Genomic DNA, 22,077 nt, shown 5'->3' on the forward strand with positions numbered 1-22,077 from the left:
TCCCTAATAAAGCATCCACCTTTTCTATTATTATTCCTGTTGGCTATTCCTGTTGGTTTTAAAACCTAATGCAAGAGAGCTTTGGTTATACTGACTTGTGGTGGAGATCAAATGTATATAAAAACTAGATGCTTTTTAACATAAAAATGAACATGAAGTATTGATGAAGCAACAAACACCCACTTCCTATAAAAAATGGCCACTTTGCCCATTCTAATCTTAAGAATTCATAGTTTTTCTATAATATTTACTGCTTTTTAATCTTTTTAAAAAATACTTTTAAAAGTTTAATCTTTTAAAAAACCTAATTACTTTTAAGAAATTGAGTATTTAGTATTCTGACATTTCCAGTTACCTTGAAGCATGCATCTGTAAGCAGATTCAGATATAGCATAGATGTGCGGAGGCATCTCATGACGTTTCTTCCCTCTGTACATTTCAATAATATTCTCCGAGTAAATTGGAAGATTCTTGTAAGGATTTATGACTACACAGAAGAGTCCTGAATAAGTCTAGAATAAAAATAAAATACAGTGTTTAAAGAATGTATATATCACACAGACAGAAACCACACAGTAATTTGAACAGGGGACCTTTATCCTTTAGATAATTAAACCAATTCCCCACATTAAATCTAGCCCATGATAAGCAATTCCAAACCACAAGTAGTTCTCTCACAGAGAGTTTATTAAGTGGTACTCTCCTGGATCCAATCCCTTCATCTGTAAAATGGAAATAATAATATGTGCTTTGTGACTTCAGAGGGCTCTTACAAGGTTCAAACAATATGTTGTCTTTTCATACTCATTCCTTCCCAAGGGTATAAGGTATGAAAAGTTCACTAATATAGTTTCAGATTCCACATTGCAACTAATCTTTAAGAAAATACTATTTGTTAAGTTTGGGTATAGTATCAAAGAAGAATAGCCACAATTATCTGAAAAGGAAATTATTAAAGAGATGTACAAAAATGTAAAACTTTTCACCCTTCTAATTTTTCTGTTTTGGAAATATAGTTTTCTTCATAAAAAATAACTTACGTTAACTTGTTATACATTTATTTTGAAGTGAATTTATTTAGCTAAATAACAATTCGTTATTTTTATATTTAAATGGTTTATTTTTATATTTGAAATAGTTGATAAATATTTAAAATTTTTTAAATTTCTAATACAGTAAATGTTAATAAACATAACCCACTAAACAAACATTTTTTGGAGATCCTCGATTTTTAAGAGTCTCTTGTCTAGAAGATACAAATCTTTGCTGATCAGTAAGGTAATCAGTACTCAGAAGTGATACTATAAACACTTTCGACTTTTGGGTTTGTTTAATTCACATGGAATGATTTCTTAGAATAATCTACAAAATTGACCCTGGGAATTATGGAAAAACAAGAACAGATGCTCCAGTTCTCTGAGGGACTGAAAGTATTTAGAAAGGACACCTAGTCCTATTATGAAGCAGACCTTTTATTTAAGGTGATTTGGGTAGACCTCATCTAATGTCAAGAGGACACTAACCCAGGCTGAGAAGTGATGGTGTGCTTCCCCAGGGATCACTAAGCAGGATTCTAACCAACAGCTGTGTTCATAAGGGCTGAAACCCTTGGCAGTTGCCACCAGAAGGCACTCTAGAGACTGCTCTATTTTAAATACTGCAGTTGCAAATGCTAAAACAAGAGAATGAAAGTCTGCCAAAAAAGATTGTTAAGTGATCAGAACTATCTCTGTAGCTGTTCTCCTCTATCTTTCCTTAACTCACAACTGAAGGTTCTAACGTGGAGTACCCTTCCTACATAGATTAGAGGTATAGTAGGGGACAAAAGGCAAAGAGCCCTTTTGGGCAGCCTTACATCTGAACCAACCAGATGGACATCTGTCCCTGTTTGCCTGAGGCCAGAGTAATTACTTGCCCCTCCTTTGCTGACCACTTAGGTCTTCACAGTGCAGGCTTTCTCTCAGTACAGCTCAAGAGAACTCTGGCTAACTCTGACTTCTTACACCATCGACTTGCCTCTTTCTCCTAATCAAGTCTCTCAAACTAGTCCAGCTTCTCTCTGCCACCCATATGACAGAAAGGCAATGACACAATAAAAACAAAGATCGTATTAAGGATGAGAAAGCTGAGAGGTAATCTGAATAATTTTTTATCGCATTTCATTTATATACAGTAAAAAAATCATAACTGTATATCTCAATGAATATATATAACCTCACTTTTTAATTCAAAAATTAGATCATAGTCTATCGTGAAACTACAGATTCTGTACTTTACTTTTATAAGAAGAAAATAGACTGGCAAAAAAAAGCTTCAAGAAAGTTAAAATACACAAATTCAGTTTAACTCCCATAGAATGTATGGCACGGTAACAAATCATGACAATGACACTTTAATCAGAAATAATTCCAACATGTAGGTCTACCATGTGTTTGGTACTTTTGAGGACTAGGATGACAAAAATGAGTAAGTCTCACAAATATGAGTAAATTATCAAAAAACAAGGTTAAATAATCATCGGTATCCTGTGCTTGCCAAAGAGAAGCAGTAATAAATGGTTAAGTGGAAATACTACTAAATTTAAGTACTTAAAGAGCTAAGTTCTAACTATCTGGAAAATTAACTTAAGAGTTGGTTGGCTCCTGCATAACTGATAACTGAACTGATACTGTATCATTCTGTCTTCCCCAAGGCACATGGTAAGAGGGCAATATGTTAAAATAATTTCTTTGAGACCTTAAAGTTCAAATTAAACTCCACTGAAGTATTTAAATGCACAAGATATTAAAGCACCTTCAAGAAACATACACTCCAAGTATGAAGACAATATACAATAAACAAACAAGATACAATATATGGCACTAAAAAGAGAGTGGTACTAAAAGAGAAAGATGAACAAGAATTATAAATAGTAGAGAAGCTCTACCGGAACAGAACACACAAGCCCCAGGCTCTGAAAGTCAAGGCCATCTTGTCAGAAACTATAAGACTGGGTTCAAAATTCAGACCTATGTGGTCTTTGATTTTTTTTTTTAAGATTATTAGATCAAAAGGAGGGAAAAGGAATCTCTATTGAAATAGTAAAAGCATAAAATTTGGTGGCAGAATATATCCAAGGCAGAGTGAGAAGCAGTCTAGCCGACATTGTTTGTCCTGTGGAAAGTGAGTGACAAGAGCCTAGACCGTCAAACCGAACAATTCAGATGTTGTCCTCTACAGGTGATTAGGCACTAGAGGTTCAGGAGAGACGAGCGATGGAAAGAAACAAGCATTTGTGAAAAAGCATAAATCTGGCAGCCATATGGAAAACAGAGCGAAGAGGAAAGAGGTGAGAAGCAGGAAGTAGAGACTGCTGAAACAGTCCTGGTACAATAACAGCCTAGATGAGAGAAAAGGCAATATGAAAACAGAGAAGGGATGAGTCACGGAGAAAGCTGGATGGAGACTCAACAGTAGTCAGTTACTGTGAATAGAGAAAAACCAAGTAAGACACAAGTTAAAGATGACTCCAAGGTTTTCAAGTTTTAGAGATTGAAAGTTACTGTTAGACAGGAAAAATAATTTGATTTGTGGGGCAAAAAATAATGAATCCTCTTTCAACATATTGAGATTGTAATATGTTAAAAGGGGTTCATTATAATGGGTGAGCCCAGTAGAATGCCTAGTGAGGAGTTGGAAATATTGAATTGCTAAAGTCATGAGAAAATTCTGAAGAACCGCAAAGGCTTGTGGGATTAATCTGCATAGCCTTTAAGACACCAACTAATTTTATTATGTACTGTAGAAAAATATACAAAAATATTTGTACAAAAAATGCAACAATTTTTCAAACAGGCTGTGCTGCTTTATGCCTTCAGGCTTCTATATATGCTGATCACTCCACCTGGAATGCCCATCTCCTGTCTAGTATTGGGAAATTTAACTCATCCTTTAAGTGTCAGGCCTCCATTTAAGAAAGCAAGAATAAGCAGCAATATGTGTATACATTATTTCATAGGTTCAAAGGATTAGAGAACCAGGAAATGGAGGCAGGTACAGCTATCAATGTAATGGAACAGATATAAGGAACAGGAGATTGAACTGGATAATCACGTAAACCTACACCCCAACTGTAGCTCTCAGAAGAAATCACCCAAAAGAAAAGAAAGGAAGAAAGAATAATTCACTCACACCATTTGCAAACACTGCACTTAGATAAAATTCACATGTGTATTAAAACAAAACAAAACAAAACAAAAAACCCTATGCAATAAGGAGAAAATCATCATCCAGGATTCAGAGAAAGAAGTTACACCTGGAAATTATCTACAAAATAAGCTAAAAGAAACTTTAGGACATAAATTTATAGCTGCAACAGAATGTAATGTAATATGGATTCTACATATAAAAACAGAAATGCATGAAGGAAAAAGAAGTGAGGCAAGGCAAGGAAAAACTGTAAGGAATCATCTGAAACGATAAAAAATTAAAACCCACAGTAGAGAAAAAAAAGAACCGAATGGGTATCAGGAAGTCAAATGACAGAATGGACACATTCAGAGAGAGCTTCCTTCTTAAAGAAAAACAGAACAAATGTAAAATAATAAAAACAGGCACATAGGTAAAACCAATTAAAAAAAAAACACTTAAGAGGACAGATGAATGGAGAGCAGAGAAAGGATAACCAAAATATTAATCATTATTGCTCTTTTGGGGGAGAAAGGCTAAAATTCTGTAAAAAGAACAATAATCAAAAATAAACTCGAAGGAAAATTGTGTGCATGTGGAAGAAAGGGTAATATATATTGAGTTAAAAAGAATTCATCAAGCAAATAAACACAAAAGGAGTGATGGCATTAGATGGCATTAGGGTTTACCCTAATGAAGTAAAGAATCTGGACAGTGCTCACCAAGGGCTGCTCAAGCCCTGAGGTGAATGGCAGATGGCAACATTCCCAATGTATGAATAGGGCTACCAAAACCCAAACTGATTCACTACTATATAATTCACTGATCAATCTCAACATCATAAAGTGAAAGACAACTTGGCATTATGTGCCTCTGAAACTAATTACCACTTTACAGGAAGCACCATAGGAATGCAATCAACAAAATTCAAAATATGGGAAACTCTACAACACAACTGACCTTATTTCTTTAAATTAAGAGGGGAAACATATAGATTAAAAGAGGCATAACCACAAATTACAATACATTGATCTTGTTTAGATCTTCAATTAAACAGACCAACTATAAACATTTACGAGACATAAGGAAAATCTGAAAAGTGAGTGAATATTTGTGGATACAGAATTATTATTCTTTTTTAGGCAGATAATAGTCACATACCCCCAAAGTTTGCTGAGAAGTAAAAAGCTGAGCAGAGCTTTCAGCAGCATGCAAAGCTAGGAGAACAAAATTAAAGAGTTCTGGCAACCCAGGATGAGGGTAAATACCATGCGCTTTCAGTTGGGACCCCGATAGCTACACTCTAAGAGTCAAAAGTATACTGGAAATAGACCAGGCTGCAGCCTCGTTGAGAAGGATGTCGATCCCTGGCTGATGAACACGTGCTAGCCCTCTAACTACCTGCCCAGAGCAGCATTCTAGACTGAGCCTAATGTCATCCAGAACGTCAAATTACCTTCACGATTTCTTATATATAATAACTGGCATGTAAGGCAACAATTACGACTAAAATACAAGATAATATATCTGGATCCCCTCTAAGTCTATTTTTATTGCCTGGGATTATCTTGGATAATAAATAATGGGTTCAAGTAATTAAAAGACATAATTAAGAATTCTGGCAGAGAATTGGAAACTATTATAAGAAAACTCAAATGAAAATTCTAAAACTGAAAAACAGAATAACTAAAATCAAGAATTCAATGGATGTATTTAACAGCGAATTAGACACAGATGAAGAAAGAATTAGTTATTTGACATTTTAATCAGAAGCAAATATCCAGACTGAAGTATGAGAGAAAACAAGATAAAAATATAGAAGAATGTGAGAAGTATATGGGACGTAATCAAAAGGCCTGACAAAGAAGGTATGTAAGTCCAAGAAGAGAGAATAGAGCAGAAGCATTTCTAGAGATAAGGTCATTCCCCCCTCTTCCAAGTACAGAAGGAAGTCCCCTTACAAATGGAGAGTTCCCTTAAAAATGTTGTTAAGTATCTTCTACAACGGGTAACTTCTGCTTGGTTTTCAGGGCTACTCCCTGTCTGCTGTTTCTCAAAGTTAACCAGCCTAAAATAATCCTTATGCCAGAGACATATTTTAGGGTGACAAATTCTGTTCCCCAATAGCTCTTCAGCTGCAAGCCTGTACAGCATGTTACTGTACTGAATACTGTAAGCAATCTTAACACAACGGTAAGTATTTGTGTGATGTGTTGTGCTATGGCATTATCACCTCACTAGGTGAAAGGAATTTTTCGGCTGTTATAACCTTATGACATGACTGTCATATATACAGTCCATCTGCAGCAGATGACTGTGGAAAGAAATAAAACAAATGTGTGAAAGGTAGAGAGATAAGGAATTAGGTCATTAGATAGGAAGGAAGAAAAGAAAGGAAGGAAGGAAGGAAGGAAGAGAAGACCAACAAAGTCAAAAGTTTATTCTTTGAAAATAATATTGATAAAACTTCTGATGAGACTCATTTTAAAAAAAGGATAGAACAAATTATCAGTATAATGAATGAAAGAGAACATCACTACAAATCCTACAGAAAAAAAGAGGGTATTATGAACAACTATATGCCAATAAATTTAAAAATTTAGACTAAGACAAATTCCTAGAAGTTATCACAACTGATACAAGTTTAAAATCTGAGTTCTGTATCTATTAAAGTAAAATTTCCCCACAAATAAAATATTGTTATTTAAAAAAAATAATAACATCAATCCTATCCAGAATCTTCCTGAGAACACACAAAGATGAAAATATTCCTCAATTCATTTTATAAAATTAGCATAATCTTGATAGTAAAATATGACAAGGACATTGCAAGGAAATTTTTCAGTCTCACTCATGAATATAGATGTAAAAATCCTAAACAAAACATTGGTAAACAGAATCCAGGAATCTAGTATATGGTGAAATGTTGACAGCTTTCTCTCTGAGATCAGGAATGATACAAAGATGCCTCCCAACACTTCTTCTATTCAACAAACATTTACTGAAGGTCCTGGACAGTGCAATGAGCAAGTCAAAGGTGAATGGAAAAGAGGGGCTATGTAGCAAACCTGACAAACTCAGAGAGCTACTTGGCAGGGCTGACAAACACAGTGCCTAAGTAGCCACAGACGGCAGTTTGATTAAAACTTCTAACTGGGCAGGTCATGGTGGGCACTCACTGTTCTAGGCCTATAGATTCCTTAATAGAAGGTTAATCTTTGTCTTATAAGGGAGACCTGTCCAAGATAACATATCTTTGAAATGTCAGTAACTATCTTTTCTAGGTCTCTCAGAGGCATAACTACCTTCACAGGACAACCTCAAAACTTCTCATTTTCTTGTTACTAATACCATCCCTATTTACTGTAAATGTTAAATGTTAACTATGCTGTACCCGCCAATGTGAAAGAGGTATGTTTCTCTCCATTTTGCTTTTTATCCAGTTCTTAAGACCCCGCCCCTCATCCCATCATTTTGCTTCCTCCTGTCTCCTTAATCTACCAGCAATGGATTTAATGTAACCACCTCCTTTGATCCTAAATGTATAAAAAGAACCACAAAATTGCCATTCTCCAGAGCATTTTCTCAAATCTTTGAGATTTTACTTCTAGGGCAGCCCTGTTTTTATTTCTCTTTTTGGCTCAAACTCATAAAAAATTTTTATAGGTTTGGACTTTCTTTCATTGACAAAAGAAATATATAAGAATTGGAAAGGAAACTGTCATTATTTGTAGATATTTTGTTCATAGAAAATCCTAAAGAATACTATTACAATCAATAAATAAACTTAGTAAGGTCAGTGAATATAAAGTCAACACAAAAATTAACTGTATAAAACACAGCAACTTGCATTTGTACATAATGGTAAAAATTAGACAGCAGTATTTAGAACACTGTTTAAATAGCATCCAAAAATCAAATACCCCCCCAAAAAATCCAACAAAGAAGTACATGACCTCTACAAAGGAAACCATAAAACACTGAGAAATATTAAGAACTAAATGAATGAGTATATCCATGAACTACAAGATCAAATATTACAAAGGTCTCATTTCTCTCCCAAATTGATTTATAGAATCAATAAAATCTCAAATTTCCAATAGGTTTTTGGGGTGTGTGTGTGTGTAAAGCTGTCATAATTAAGGCAATGTTTACTGGTCCAAAGACAGGCATATAGACCCATGAAAAAGACTAGGAAGTCAACATATTAATGAACACCTGGTTTATAACAAAGGTGGTAGGCACTTCAGAGCAGTACAGACATAGGGCTGTTTCAGTAAATAGTACTGGGTCAGTTGCAGCGCCATTTGGAAAAAAAATTAATCTTGTCCCTACCTTACACTGTAGACAAAATTCAATTTCAAATAGAACTGGAGGCTGATTCTTAGAAATATATCATCAGATTCCCTTCTCCTCTGGCTTCCAACTGAGTTTGGCCAATGGGAGACATTAGCATGAGACTGAGGGTGGGAAAATTAAGTCAGGATAGTCATTCCCTGGTATCCTCCCTGCCAGTTGTCATGAGTTGTGGACAGCCCTCTTTAGAGGCTTCATTTCCTATCAGGAAGCCCTTTCTACACAGCTACCCTCTCCCACTTGAGGTTACTGTTCCTTTAAAGATCAAGTTGTATCAAGGTCTCTCAGCGATCACTAATGCTAGATACTGGACTTGCATTTGTTTTCTAGACTCTACCCACATGTTCATAAATCGTTCCCTTATTAAACTCTCAAAATATCTAGTACGAAGGCCTTCTGTTTCCTGCTGGACTCCGACTAAATCAGGCATTATCTAAAAAAGTCGAAGATATGAGCTAAAGATATCCATATTCTCTCGCCCAGGAATTCCACTTCTAGTTATATACCTCACAGAAAGGCATGATTATGTGCAATAGGTACATGTCCAGTGCTGTTCACTGAAGCCATGTTCATAATCTTCCAATTTCCAAACTGGAAAAAAACAAATGTCTAAAAATATTTGGATAAAAAAAAAATTGGGTCAAAAATCTTATAATGGAATATTACATTCAAACCAAAATGAACAAAATATTTGAACTTTTTTATTTCAGAGCCCTTTTACACGCTTAGAAAAAGATTCCAAAGACCTTTTTGTTTTATATATCTCTATATAAAATATATATAGATATAAAAACTAAGTTTTTAAAATGTATATTTATTCATTTTAAATAACAATACATAGTAATATAAGTAACATTTCTTATAAAAATAACTGTTTTCTAAAAAAAAGTGAGAAGAGTGGCACTGTCTTTTATTATTGCAAATCTTTTACTATCTGGCTTAATAGAAAACAGCACATTTTTCATATCTGTTTCTATATTCAATCTGTTGTGATATTTTGTTTTAGTTGAAGCACATGAAGAAAATAAGCCTTGCACAGATATACAGTTATTGGAAAGGGAAAAGTAGTTTAACAGTCTTTTCAAGTAATTGGGGGTATTCTTCTTTTATACTACATCAAAACTCCACAAGTGACAATTTCTTAAAGATCAGATGCAATGTAGCTTCTGAAACCCTATCAAATAACTTTCCATACTCTGTTCGCCGAAATGCACTGTCATATCTTGCATGTTGAATAAAATCTTTTATCCGTGCATATTTTTGTAACATCTACACACATTTGAAAAATATTAGTTCACTAAATTATGTAAGTCTTCCAAAGGATGACATTTCACTATATGACATAATAAAATCACGTACATCTATCTCATCAGAAAGGTTTTTAAGTATTGATAAGCCATCAAGTTCACAATGGTTGATACAAGTTTCTCTAAATTCTAATTTTTATGTGAAAACTAAAATTTTATCATTGGCAACAAACACAATTGGTTGTCTTCTTTGAAGTGACAGGTTCACTTTATTTTCAAGAAAATGTCTACCAAATACTGCAGTGGGAGTAATGACAGTTTATCAGTCATTCTATAAAATAAAAATTGTATTCTACTTAAAAAGTAGTAAATTTAGTTTGCAACTCAAATAACTACATGCTTTTCCTCAGAGAAACCACCATAGTTCAAAAGGCAGAAGTGCTTAATCCATACTTACCATTTCATCGATAGAATATTAAAAAGACATGTACTCAAGAAGTGAGAGTTAATAAAATCAACAATTTCTCCTGCTTTATCAAAGATAACCTTGAGTGAAACTGGATTAAAATGACCACTAGTACAGTATAGGGTCACTGCCTTTATTCATGACAACCTGTCAGCAGTTCTCCCCACCACTGCCTTTTCACTGTTGACATAAGTACCAGTGTCAACAGTGAAAGGCGCAAATATCTTAGCCTAATCATAAAAACAGTTCTGACCTTGTGGATCCCCCAAACGGTCTTGAGAAAAATCCTAGGGGTTCACAGACCACGCTCTGAGAATTACTGAATTGTACCAACACAAAGCAATATGGATGAATCTTAAAAATGCGATACTGAATTAAAAAAATGCTGAGCAAAAAAAAAAAATTTTTCAAATAACAAAAAAATAATTTAAAAACCAACATTTAGAAGTTTTGAAAGTATACTTTTAAATGGTTCACTGGTTAAAGATATCATAATAGAAATTAGAAAACATTTGGAGCTGAATACAAATGCATCAAAATGTGTGAGGTGAGCTAGAACAGTACTAGAGACATTCACAGCTCTTAAATGGTTTTATTATGAAAAAAGCGAATACTGGATGAGATGATTGGAAGTTAGATGTTGGAGAGATTAAATAAAAGAAAATATAAGGGAATAACTAAACTTGTGAATAACCCAATTTATTTAAATGAACATACATTGTATCTTATCTATAGAAATGTGTCCAAAAATGTCTTACCCAAGTTGTTAGAGTGTGGATCTCATGGCACCTCAATTGATCGATTTCAACTGACTGGTTAATTCCAAAGCCCAATACACATTTATCACAATGCTAGCCAATCGTAGCTATCCACAGATCCATTCTCTTAATAGGATTTCTTGAGAGTCAAGTGCTCCATCTTGAATCTTAGGTAGATATACTTTCTCCACCCCACTAATTGCAGACATGATCCTCCCAAATCTTCACCTCTGCTGTGACCTGAATACTTGGATAAAAACTCAGCTTCTCCTCTGTAAAGACCAACGGGAGCATGCTTTCAAACTCAGAAATTCACTCAGGTTGTACCCGAATTAAGTTGGAAAAACTCAAATAAACTCAATAAAAGATACTTGTAAAGTTGTAGAAGTATCATGAAGAATGACTACAAACTCTTTTCTTTTACCTCTTCTATTTTACCCACAATCTCCTTTTCCTTTCTATTCCCTTCTCCTGGTTACGGAAACCTTTTCCTTTCTATTCCCTTCTCCTGGTTCAATGTGGGGAATCAAGGTGACAACTGGCAGAAAAAGAGCCTGGATCCTTTCCACATTCCAGTTCTCCACAACTTTTTGGCTGTCAGCACATTTCCAGCCTTTCACAAGTCACTGCACCGGGCATCATCCAAAATTGACCTGCCCACAGTTTCTTATTTTTCCATTTTTTTTCACTCCTTCACTCCCATTACCTTTGCTCCAGACCCCTTCAACTTGTTTGACAAGGAAGAGAGGAGAAAAGAACTGCATTAGCAGTGGAGACACAACAGTGAACAGGTTCTCCTGCCTTCACACACCTGGGGCAAGGCTGCAAATCTGGCAAAACCACATGGCCAGACAAACATGTGGGCACTGTACACATTGTTATTCAGTCTCAGCTGGAGTCTCAATGCTACACTCCAATCATTTTCTTATCTTTGGTGTCTCCTCTTTTCCAACCATTTTCCACTCTTCTCAAGCTACCTTCCCAACCTTGGTGCCTCTTACTCTCTTAATTTACATCCTACCTCGTAGAGAAAAAAATGAGAGATGATCAGGCTTAATTAAAACTACTCTGGTAAAAGGTCATGAATGAACTATTCATTTCTCAGATTTTCCCATGGCTTGCTCCCTTCTGTCAGATTCCAGCTCAAATGCTGCCTTCTCAAAGAGCTCTTCACTGACTCACGCTGGAAAGTCGGACTCCTATCTACTCTATCCCCTAGTTCTGTTTCATTTCTTTATAGGATGTATCACGATGGCAGGGACCTGTCTTGTCCACCACACTCACCCCAGCAGGTGCTCAGTAAATATTCACTAAATAAACTAATTCCTATTGGAAAACTAGTTCTGATTTGCTGAAGTTTTGAATTATGCATGAGCTTCAGTATTACACCCCCTGCTAAAATTTTTCCAAATTCAGACCATTACAACGTCATCTTTTCTACTTCTCTTCATTCTAAATCTGAATTTTATTTAAACTGCCTTCTTTAAATAATTGCCACCTGTATCTACCATCCCTTCAAACCTGTTTTGTTATTCTAGATTTTTTCCAGTATCCGGCTTGCATTTTTCCTCTCTACCTTATCCTTTATTGTTTTCAATAACTTCTATATGGTCAGTGACATTGTCAAGTTACTGCAACATACATGTGTGTCAACTGCTAACCACAGCACAACCTCAGCCTCAATCTTACCTTGAAGTGCTTCCTCTTAAAACCTCAGTTCTCATCTTTCCCACTTCTCTGCACCCAGTGACCTTATTCTTGCTCTTCGCTGAAACTTCTAAGGCTGCAGCTCCTTCACTTTACACTCCTGGATATACACTGGATTTCCTACAATTTGCTGTCCGTTTTTCTACTATTAATGCAACTCCCAGTCCTATATTAAACTCTTTGAACTTTCTGCCACAAGCTGTCCCCTGCCTTATGTTCCAGAGCACCAATACAAGTCTTCAAATACTATTTTAGCATGTTTAATTTCAGGCTGGATTACTTCAAATTATATGTTAATACTTAAAGCAAAGCAAGACATGGGGTTATGTAAGAGACTATCTTTAATAGAAACAGTAATGGTAAACAGAGTACGGGTGAGTCCACAGTCTCATTTGATTATGACAGTATGTATCATTTACATTAATTCCCAGTCACCACTACACATGATTACTTAGAGGGAATACTTACATAGATAAGTCCTGAATAGTAACGATCCTTCAGATTATGTAAAACAGAAGCTTCATTTAAACATGTCAATTCTGCCATATCCTCCACCTTAGAAAACTTAGGTGGGTTCATCTTCTGAATATCATCTTTGTTGACCATTGCTTTCTTTCCGTTCTCTGCCAACTCCACCATAACTTCATCTCCCCGTTCTTCTTTGATACTAGCTGCCTCAAAACCATGGCGTTCTGATGGAATCCACACCAGCTTTTTAGCCGTCCAATCAGCCTGAGTGGCAGGGTTGTAGATGACAGCCCTGTCCACAAAGAGATACCTCTCTGGATCTTCAAGTCCACTTCTCTGTGCCATTTTAGACAGAAGAATCCAAGAGCAACTGCCTCTATAAAAGGAGGAGGACAAAGTTAGATATTTTAAAATATTCAATGATTCACAAATTTTGCTCTTCTAAGAAACTTAAAACAAAACCTTTGGTAAACAGAAAGCATAAACTTTGAGTTAAGGAGCTGGGGTATTCCTCTTTACGGGCATATTAACCGAGTGTCCAAGGTAAATTTCAGGGGTGGCCACAAATTATGACTCTGGTTGTCTGAAGACTACTCAAGGCATGCCCTCAGTTACTGAGGGCTAAAAAAACAAACAGAAGGAAAAAGCAAAGTTCCAGTCTGACTTTCTTCCTCTTCATCTCCTCTTTCACTCTTACCACAAATTAAACAGAATTAAGAAGGGAAAAGAGAATGAAGAAAAAGAAAACAAAGATTCATAATAAAAGGCCTAGGGAGTGGTACCAGAATTAGAGTGACCACCAGGATATAGATACAAAACACGTTGACTGCCAGAAGAGTAAAGCTTCAGGTCTAAAACGACCTCCCATTCTACCCTCAGACAACAGACTCAAAGTTCTTCCTTACAAATATGCCAAGTCAGTCCCACAGCTTCTCTATGGCCCGTGTGGTCTTAGTGTGATCAAATGAGGACAAGAGTAACTTGGCTTCACACAACAGCCTTTCAAGTATGTGATGGTAACTATTCAGGTCTCCACCCCACTCCTGCAGCTGCTCCTACTCCCTCTGTCTCCTCTTCAGCATTCCATCATTCATCAAGACTCATTCCACTACCCTGAGCTCTTGCTTCTAAACAGACTCCATGTGCTTAAGCCCCTTTAGAGTGTGGGGCCCAGAAGCAAACATAATATTCCATAGGGTCTGACCAGTGCAGAAGAAAAAGGAACTGTTAACAACCTAGAGAAAGCTCTGTTTCTGTGACTTTTACCTAATAAATCAATTAGGTCTTGTATCTCATTAGCATCATTAACTGTTCTGTCAGCCAAGGCTCCATGCAAGCTGTTATAAGCTACCTCTCCTCCTATACTTATGCAATTGGCTTTTTGGATCAAATGACAAGATTTTACATTCATTACTCACCTTTCTGATGTGACTGACAATATCTTTCTGGGATCCAAAACCATCATTAAACACTTGTTAATACTCCGAACTCCCAGGTATCGCAAATTTCATAAGCCCGGTTTCTAAGGCTTGCATTCATCCAAACCAATGCAAGAAGCCAAGTGAATACTTACCCTTGCTCTATCAAATCCTCCCAACTTCTCCTTCCCCACAAACTGATGAGAATTCTTTGTAGCCAAGAGAGAAGGCTGCAAAGTTAACTATAAATTAGTCCAAAGTTGTTAAAAGGTTCTTAACCTCGAGTCCATAAATTCAAGCTCCATAAAATCACTGAAGTGGCTCAAAAATATTGTATACTTACTGTACGTGTATATGTGTGTGTGCATGTGTGTGCTCTTCTAAGAACACCCACAACTTTCTTCAGATTCTTAAAGGGATCAAGCTGTGTCCTAAAAGATTAATCACTTATAGTAGGTGCAGATACTAGCCCTTTCACCCCCAATAGGAATTTACTAGAATCAAACAGCTAAGATTCTTCGGAAATTATTTGTTACAATGTAACATATTACAAACACCCATGCTCTAGAGCCTGGTTCTCAAATTTTGGCATGTGCATCAGCGGCACCTAGAGGACTTATTAATATACAGATTGCCTGGCCCCATCCCCAGAGTTTCTGATTTAGTTAAATCTGGGGTGGAGCCTGAAAATTTGCATTTCTAACAAGTTCCCAGATGATGCTGATGCTGCTGGTGCTGGGACCACGCTTTGAGAACCATCACTCCTTAAGTCTCTGGCTGCCATGGTGAGCCACTGTTACTAAGAGGTATCTGATGTAGGAAAAAAGTTGATAACTAATGTTCTAGACTAATTCATAACCTGATTTAAAGAATATGCTAGTAGTTTAAAGATTGTGGTCTTGAGTAAAACAAAAAAAATCACAAAACAAAATAGAAAAAAAACCAGAACATAACATTAAGACTTCTACAAATAAAACTGCTAATATGTTTTATAAATAAATTCGCATTTGCCTTCTTACAGAAAATATTCGTGGACACATGTACATTCTGAATGGTTTCAAAAGCCCATTACCTCCACCTCCAGAGACTGCTCTAATAAGATTTTTAACAAGTTTTATCTTCCAATTTATACACTATACACTGATAAAAAGGCATGACTTTGAAGTGGGACTTATCCTAGATGAATTGGAGACAATCGGATACTCTGCCTTTAGGAAGGACAGAGTCTATTAAAAGAGAAAATGTCCAACTATAACAAATTATTATAACAAGTTACTCTTATTATTTCTGTTGGGTATAAACTATATATCCCGTACAACACTTGGAAAACTGTCTTGCTGCCAGGAGGCACATACAGATTTCTTTAATTTTACATTGGGCATGCTTAAATTTAGCAGGTGACTATAAATTAAAATATCTTAGGTCATTTCTAGAGCAGGTCTTTTTATTAAGTAAATTAAGTATTTGAAAATTATTCTATCAAATCAGTAAGTACATTGGTAAATTTATCAGTACTTTCTCTAAGTGGGGAAATGCTTCTAATTTAAGAAAAAAAACAACTGATCTCAAAGTATAATTATAAAATGCTCCTGATTTTGTGGGGAAATAATATATACACTTTTTAAAAAAAGGAACAAATATTCAAGTATTCATTGGGTCTTCACTGGGTAGTGGGATTACAAATTACTTTTCCAGAGTTTTCTACGACTAACTGAACACTGTAAGGACAGTTTCCTGTTCCTTGCTATATGCTAAGCACTTAGCCTAGTCCCTGGTCTAAGGAGATCTGTATCTATTGATTAAATATTTCATGAGTGGTCACTACCCTCATAGCTTCAACTTCTCTACAACCAAAAACTTACCATTCCTTCAAATACTGACCCAAATGCCACCCTTTCAGAAGTTCTTTTCAGGTCAATCTGGCAATTTAATCCTCACTCTTCTAACATTTTGTGCTGCTCTTCTGGCATTCTTCTTGCCCTCCCTTGCATTGTCCCACAGGGCTTAGCAGGTAGTAAGTACTCAAATTGTTGTTTAATTGATAGTGTTCATGAGGCCAATGAAGATTTTTTTTTGTCCATTTTAACTCTTCACTTGTGATTACCAAATATGTTCTATTTTTTTCATTCCATTGTACATTTGGGACCCAATCTTGATAATACTGGTATTTAACAGTGAACCACTCCCAAATGCTTTGCCTTGCAGAAAAGATAATACCACAATTTTTAAAATAGCAGATACTGTTGTTATATATAACTCATTATGGCCAGACACTACTCTAAGCAGTTTACATCTATCAACTCTTAATCCTCACAATAGCCCTATGAAATGGATACTAGTAATATCTTCATATTACAGATGAAAAACCTAAGGTACACAGAAAGCCAATAAGCAGCCCAAGGTAACAAAGCTAACAAATAGGAGAGCTAGGATTAAACTCAGAGTTCAGCTCATGAGTTCGAACCTTTTACAGCAATGGAAGGTAAGAGAGATGAAATTTTGAAGGGCATGTTTTACACTATATACTGCCTCTCTACTAAATAAAAACCCTACCAATATGTCTTCAAAAGTATACTCAGCCAATGAATACACTCACACAATCTTGGAAATGCTTAATATTTTACAGGAAAAAATACCTACACTTAAGAAAAAAAGGAATAAATGGGTTGCAGGAGACATAAAGATAACCCAAAGATTCTTAGTATTATTTGAAATAACTGCATAATTATAGTTAAATCATTTATCTGTGTATAAATTGGCTTCCTACAGTCAAAAGCCCCATCCTCTTCACTGGCTTTGTATGCCCACACCTCTGGGCTCCCTCCCACCAGGCCATTTTTGACTTTCAATGAAATGTCACCCAGCGAATTTCTCCGCTGCCTCCCAGCACCTACTATAGGGTAGGGACACAGGAAAATGTTTCAATTTTATGAATATTTTACATATAAAAAGCCAAACAAAAATGATGCATAAATTGTCCATGATAGAGCATCCACCTAAGACAGATAAACCAAAACAGAATTGTCCTAATTTTGTGTAATGCTACCATTGAGGTCACTTACTTACATTAGAGATGTGCAAGTCTGTTAATTTATCAAAACATTGTTACATATTTCTGAAAAGTAGATCCAACATCAGGAATTTTAATTCTTCATACATGATGAGAAAGTACATAAACCGCAGTCGCACATAGTCTTTCATCATACAACATGCCCTTCAAAATTTCCTCCATCTCACCTTCCATCCAGTCTGTCTTCATTGTAACGATTTCCCTAAGGAGCCCAAATAAAAAGCCAGGCTCTCGGGTCACATCCCTTTGCTGCAAAAACTCATGCTATACCGCACCATTACACCATATGCTTTCTCTAGATAAGGACAGGGAAGAACTGAATTTAAGATGCAGAAGTAAGGAGATGCATAAAATGGCCACTTTTCCAGAATCCGAACAGACAGGGCATACTTAAACATCAAAAGCATGGGACTAAAAGGCAGACCGATGAAGGAAATAAAACAATAAATAGATTAAAGTTTTCCAGAGTGAGATACTATCAAGGATAATTAAGTCAGACTCAAAGAATCCTCAGTTTCGATGTTAAAAAACAAAATCTCAGCAAAGCCAAAGTATTATATTTAGTATTATATTATTCAGCGAAAACAGCAGTCTTTGTTTCATTTGCAGTCTGGATCTACCCCGCCTGCTTTCCCCTACCCCACCCCACCCCACCCCCTTCCATCAACCGCAGTGATCTTGAAGGGAGCTGCAGAGGCCCTAAGAAACAGAGATAACGGGCATGGGCAGAGGCCACGTTACCCAAACCTCACCAGCTGAGCTCAGACCCACTGAGTTGCCAACCTCTTTCCTAAGGCCCTAGTTCCCAGGCAGGCCAACCTGGGGGCCTCCCTGGTTCCTGGGCCGCATCCGCCCACTGCAGGCCCACAAAGCCCCCGCACACGCCAGGACTCTGCGGCTGCAACTTTCCTCCGACCCCATTCCAGTCCAGTTTTATGGCATCGGGTGTGACCCTAGATGCAGAAGGCCAGGAAGACTGCGGCGAGGCATTCTCAGATCACTCACACAATAAAGGGATCCCGAGGCGAGGGCTGACCCTCCCCCCGGCCGCCCTGCTGCAGCGCGCCCCCGCCACATTTCCCGCCTCGCCCCTCTACACCGCCCGGGCCTCGCCGGGCGTTCATCCCCGGCCCCCGCGGTCCACAGAGCGCGTTAAAAGACGCACCCTCTCTCGCTCTCTTCTCCGGACACCAGCGGAGCCCGACCTGACCCACGCTGGCCGCCGGCTCCTCAGACCCTCACTCGCCGCGCGCTTTCCCGGCGGTGCTGAGCCCTGTCCTCCGATCCCTCCAGCCCACCGGTCCGGGCGCGCCGCCCGTCTTCCTAGCCCTCGGCGAACCCCTTACGGCAGCCGGGGTGCCAGACCCGGCCTAACTCACCCAGGAACCCACCAGGCGCCCTTCCTGTCCAGCGCCCACCCCCAACCGGGATGGCGCTTTCCAGCTCGCCCAGGACTCCCTCCCCTCCTGGGGGACAGACAGACTCGCGGGACACCCCGGGACCCCCAGCAGAGCCCCAGGCCCCCCAACTCCGCGCCCCACGGATCCCACACACCGAGTACAAGCTTCCCATATCCCAACCCCAAGATCTCCATCCTTGGCCCCCCGGGGGTCGTCCTCCGCATACCCAGGCCCTGATCCCTGCAGGGGTCTCACTCTCAAAGACCTCATCTGCCGTCCCTCCAGGGGTCTTTTCCTCCATCCCCAGATCCCAATACCTCAATCCCCAGATCCTTCCCCGCACGAATCTACGATCGCTGCAGCACAAACCTTCGACCCCGAGCCCCCTCTGGCTTCCTCGCGCTCCTGCTTCGGCTCGGTTCCTGCCCTCCAGAGCCGCCGGGTCCACCCTCCAAGCATCCTTCCCCCCGCCCCCATCCCCACCCCCATCCCCAAGCCGTCCGTCCGCTCCGGGCCGCCGCACTCGGACCCGCACAGACGCACCTCTCACCTTCAGCCGAAGATGGTGGCGCCGGCGCACGTCCCCAGCCGCGACCACAGATCCGGTGCCTCAGTCCTAAACCCACCGCTGCCTCCGCCGGGCTCCTTTAGCACTGCTGCTCGGCGCTGCTCCACCCACCCCCGCCCTCATTGGGCCAGCTCGACGCCCGTCACCGCCGCCCCCAGACCCACTGGTCCGTTTGCGCGCCCATCTCCAAGGGAAGACGTTAGCAACCCGAACGAAGCTACCTTCCCGAGGTCCGCTCCCTCCACCCACCTGAAATGATGCTCATTGGCTCCCGCTCCCAGGCCAAGCCGCCGGGGCCCCAATCTCATAGGCTGCTCCGCACGCCCGTCATAGATTCTAGGAGGTGCGGCCGGGACAGTCATGGGCAATTGGCTGGCTAGGGCGGAGATGGACAGCTGAGGCTGGCTGGGCGTCCCGCGATCCCGCGGGGCAGCGGGTGCGGACCCTGCTGAGGCTGCGGCGGTGCGGCCAGTGGGGCAGGTGTGCCGCGGCGGAGCCCGGAGTTCTGCCTGAACACTCCTCTCCCTGACGTCAGGCCGCTGCAGGAGCCCACTGGAGCGCCTTGCTGCCCGCTCTGCTTGCTGCAGCCGGCGTGTCCCGCAGCGGGACCGGCTGCCGCCGCGAAGCCGCTGGCCCCCGGCGCTGCCGGCAGGGGCAGGGCGGGAGCGCGGTCCAGAGGCCTTACGTCACCCCCGGGGCTGCTGGGGGTGGGGACCGCGGCTGTGCGGCTCACCTGCAGTGGGGGAGGGGCGGCAAAGCTGGGGTGCAGCTCTGCCCATGCGCACGGGCTTGGCGGGGGGCCCGGACTGCAGTTAGCTCTCTGGCCACTGGAGCCGCCGCGGGACCCCGGGTTCACCCTGCCCAGGGCGGCTGAGCCCAGAGCGCTGGATAGCTTCCTCCGCCTCCGCAGTTTTAGCGTTTGCGAAAGGCCTCTCTACCCAGCCTCCTGGCAGAGCTGAGATCCCAGGAGAATGAGAAAAGAACCCGCCTTGGAGAGAAGACTTGGGAAAAAGACTTAATTCTCATTCATTCGTTCATTCATTCATTCGTTCATCAAATGGCTCTCCCTATGTGAGGAGGGGCTAAGAGGAGGTTCTGCTGGGCTGTCATATCCCCTTAGGGCCGAAAAAAAATTGCTCCAAAATAAACTGGAAAAAATCAAAGTTAATAAATATGTAACAAAATATCTGCAGAACCTAGTCAACTGCAACATGATTCAGGTAATCATATATAAATAAAGTTTAAGTCAAGAATAAAATGACTTATCCTTACAAAAACCAAAAATTATCAAAATTCAAAAAAATTTCCTTCAAAATGTAGTTATTTCACGTTGGAAATGGATGTATTTTAATACATGTGATATGATGTAAGTGGCTAAGCCTAGGAAAATTCCAGTCTGGTAAAAAGTAAAGCAAAAAACAAAACAAGGCAGGAAATGATAAGGAAGGGTTGGTGGAATTCAAAGAAGGTTCCAAAGCAGCCGAGCGCAGAGTCCTTCCTGAGGAAGTCCGAATCAGGTCCTGTATTGTCCTTTGTCCTAGTGCATCTGATTCCCCACCCCCCACCTGCCTGCTGGGTAAGCTGCCCCTTGTCCAGGTGTCTTGTGACTTGGCTCGTAAAGAGATCTGTCCTTAATGCAGTCTGCACATGGAGTACAAGTGAACTGTATAAAATATGTGAATGGTATTCCTCTTCCGAATTTTAAAACATTTCTTAGAGAAGACCAAAGACGGTCTCTAGAGCCTGAGTCTGAGCTTTGCCCGCCACTGAAGTCATTTCTGAATGGAGTGTTCCATGTTTAGAGCATCCACGTACAAATAGCTCCATTAGCCACCAAGTTCGTGGTTTCTCATAATTTTAAAACAAACTCAGTGGACCATCAGAAGAGGAGGGCTGGAAGCCCACAATTAAACATCACAAAGACGTTGAGAAATCAACAATAAAGGGAATGTCCCTAAATGTATTACCAGCCCCGGCATCTCTTTAGTACTTAGGCCCTACATTTTCAATTGCTTGCTAGATGTCTCTACCTAGATGGGAGGGAAATTGCAAAAGCAATAAGTCCCAAACTTAATTTCTTTCCACTTCTACTTCATCCCACCACCCAAACTCTCTCTCTTCTCAAATTCCTTTGTCTGTTAATGAAACCAATCTTGAAACCTGTTTGATTCCTTCATCTCCCTTGGTCCCACCATTGTGTCCCCCTCCACCTCTATCATCCAGCCAGAGAGGCTCTTCTGACTCCAGTCGCACCCCATACAGCTCCATCCCAGAATCAGTTGCCATTTTAATGAGGAAAACACAGTATTTAAAAACAGATAGACCTGGCTTTGAATCTATCTCTGCCACTTACCGAGGCTTTAACCTTTGACAAATATCTTAACCTAATCTCTAAAAAGGGGGATACAAATATGTACGTAAAGGACTCATTCAACAAACATGTAATGTGATG

General features: G+C 39.5%; 1 protein-coding gene across 4 annotated transcripts in view; it reads right to left on the reverse strand.

Moving 5' to 3' along the window:
* MYH10 (myosin heavy chain 10) overlaps positions 1 to 20,132 on the reverse strand; it is a 129,066-nt gene extending 108,934 nt beyond the window's left edge. Inside the window, exons 1-3 of one of the 4 annotated variants that reach the window (XM_006922377.3) lie at positions 19,608 to 19,783; positions 13,170 to 13,545; positions 356 to 512 (exon numbers count right to left, since the gene is read on the reverse strand). In XM_006922377.3, coding sequence (XP_006922439.1) covers positions 356 to 512; positions 13,170 to 13,514 — 502 coding nt within the window. In that variant the 5' untranslated portion in view covers positions 13,515 to 13,545; positions 19,608 to 19,783. Of the gene's footprint in view, positions 1 to 355; positions 513 to 13,169; positions 13,546 to 19,426; positions 19,508 to 19,600; positions 19,785 to 19,874 lie in introns of those variants that run through there. The other 3 variants (XM_006922376.3, XM_025040087.1, XM_025040088.1) reach the window with 3 other exon arrangements.
* Positions 20,133 to 22,077: the final 1,945 nt, after the last annotated feature.

The sequence above is a fragment of the Pteropus alecto genome, unplaced genomic scaffold (assembly GCF_000325575.1).
Source record: "Pteropus alecto unplaced genomic scaffold, ASM32557v1 scaffold398, whole genome shotgun sequence".
NCBI classification, from domain to species: Eukaryota; Metazoa; Chordata; class Mammalia; order Chiroptera; family Pteropodidae; genus Pteropus; species Pteropus alecto.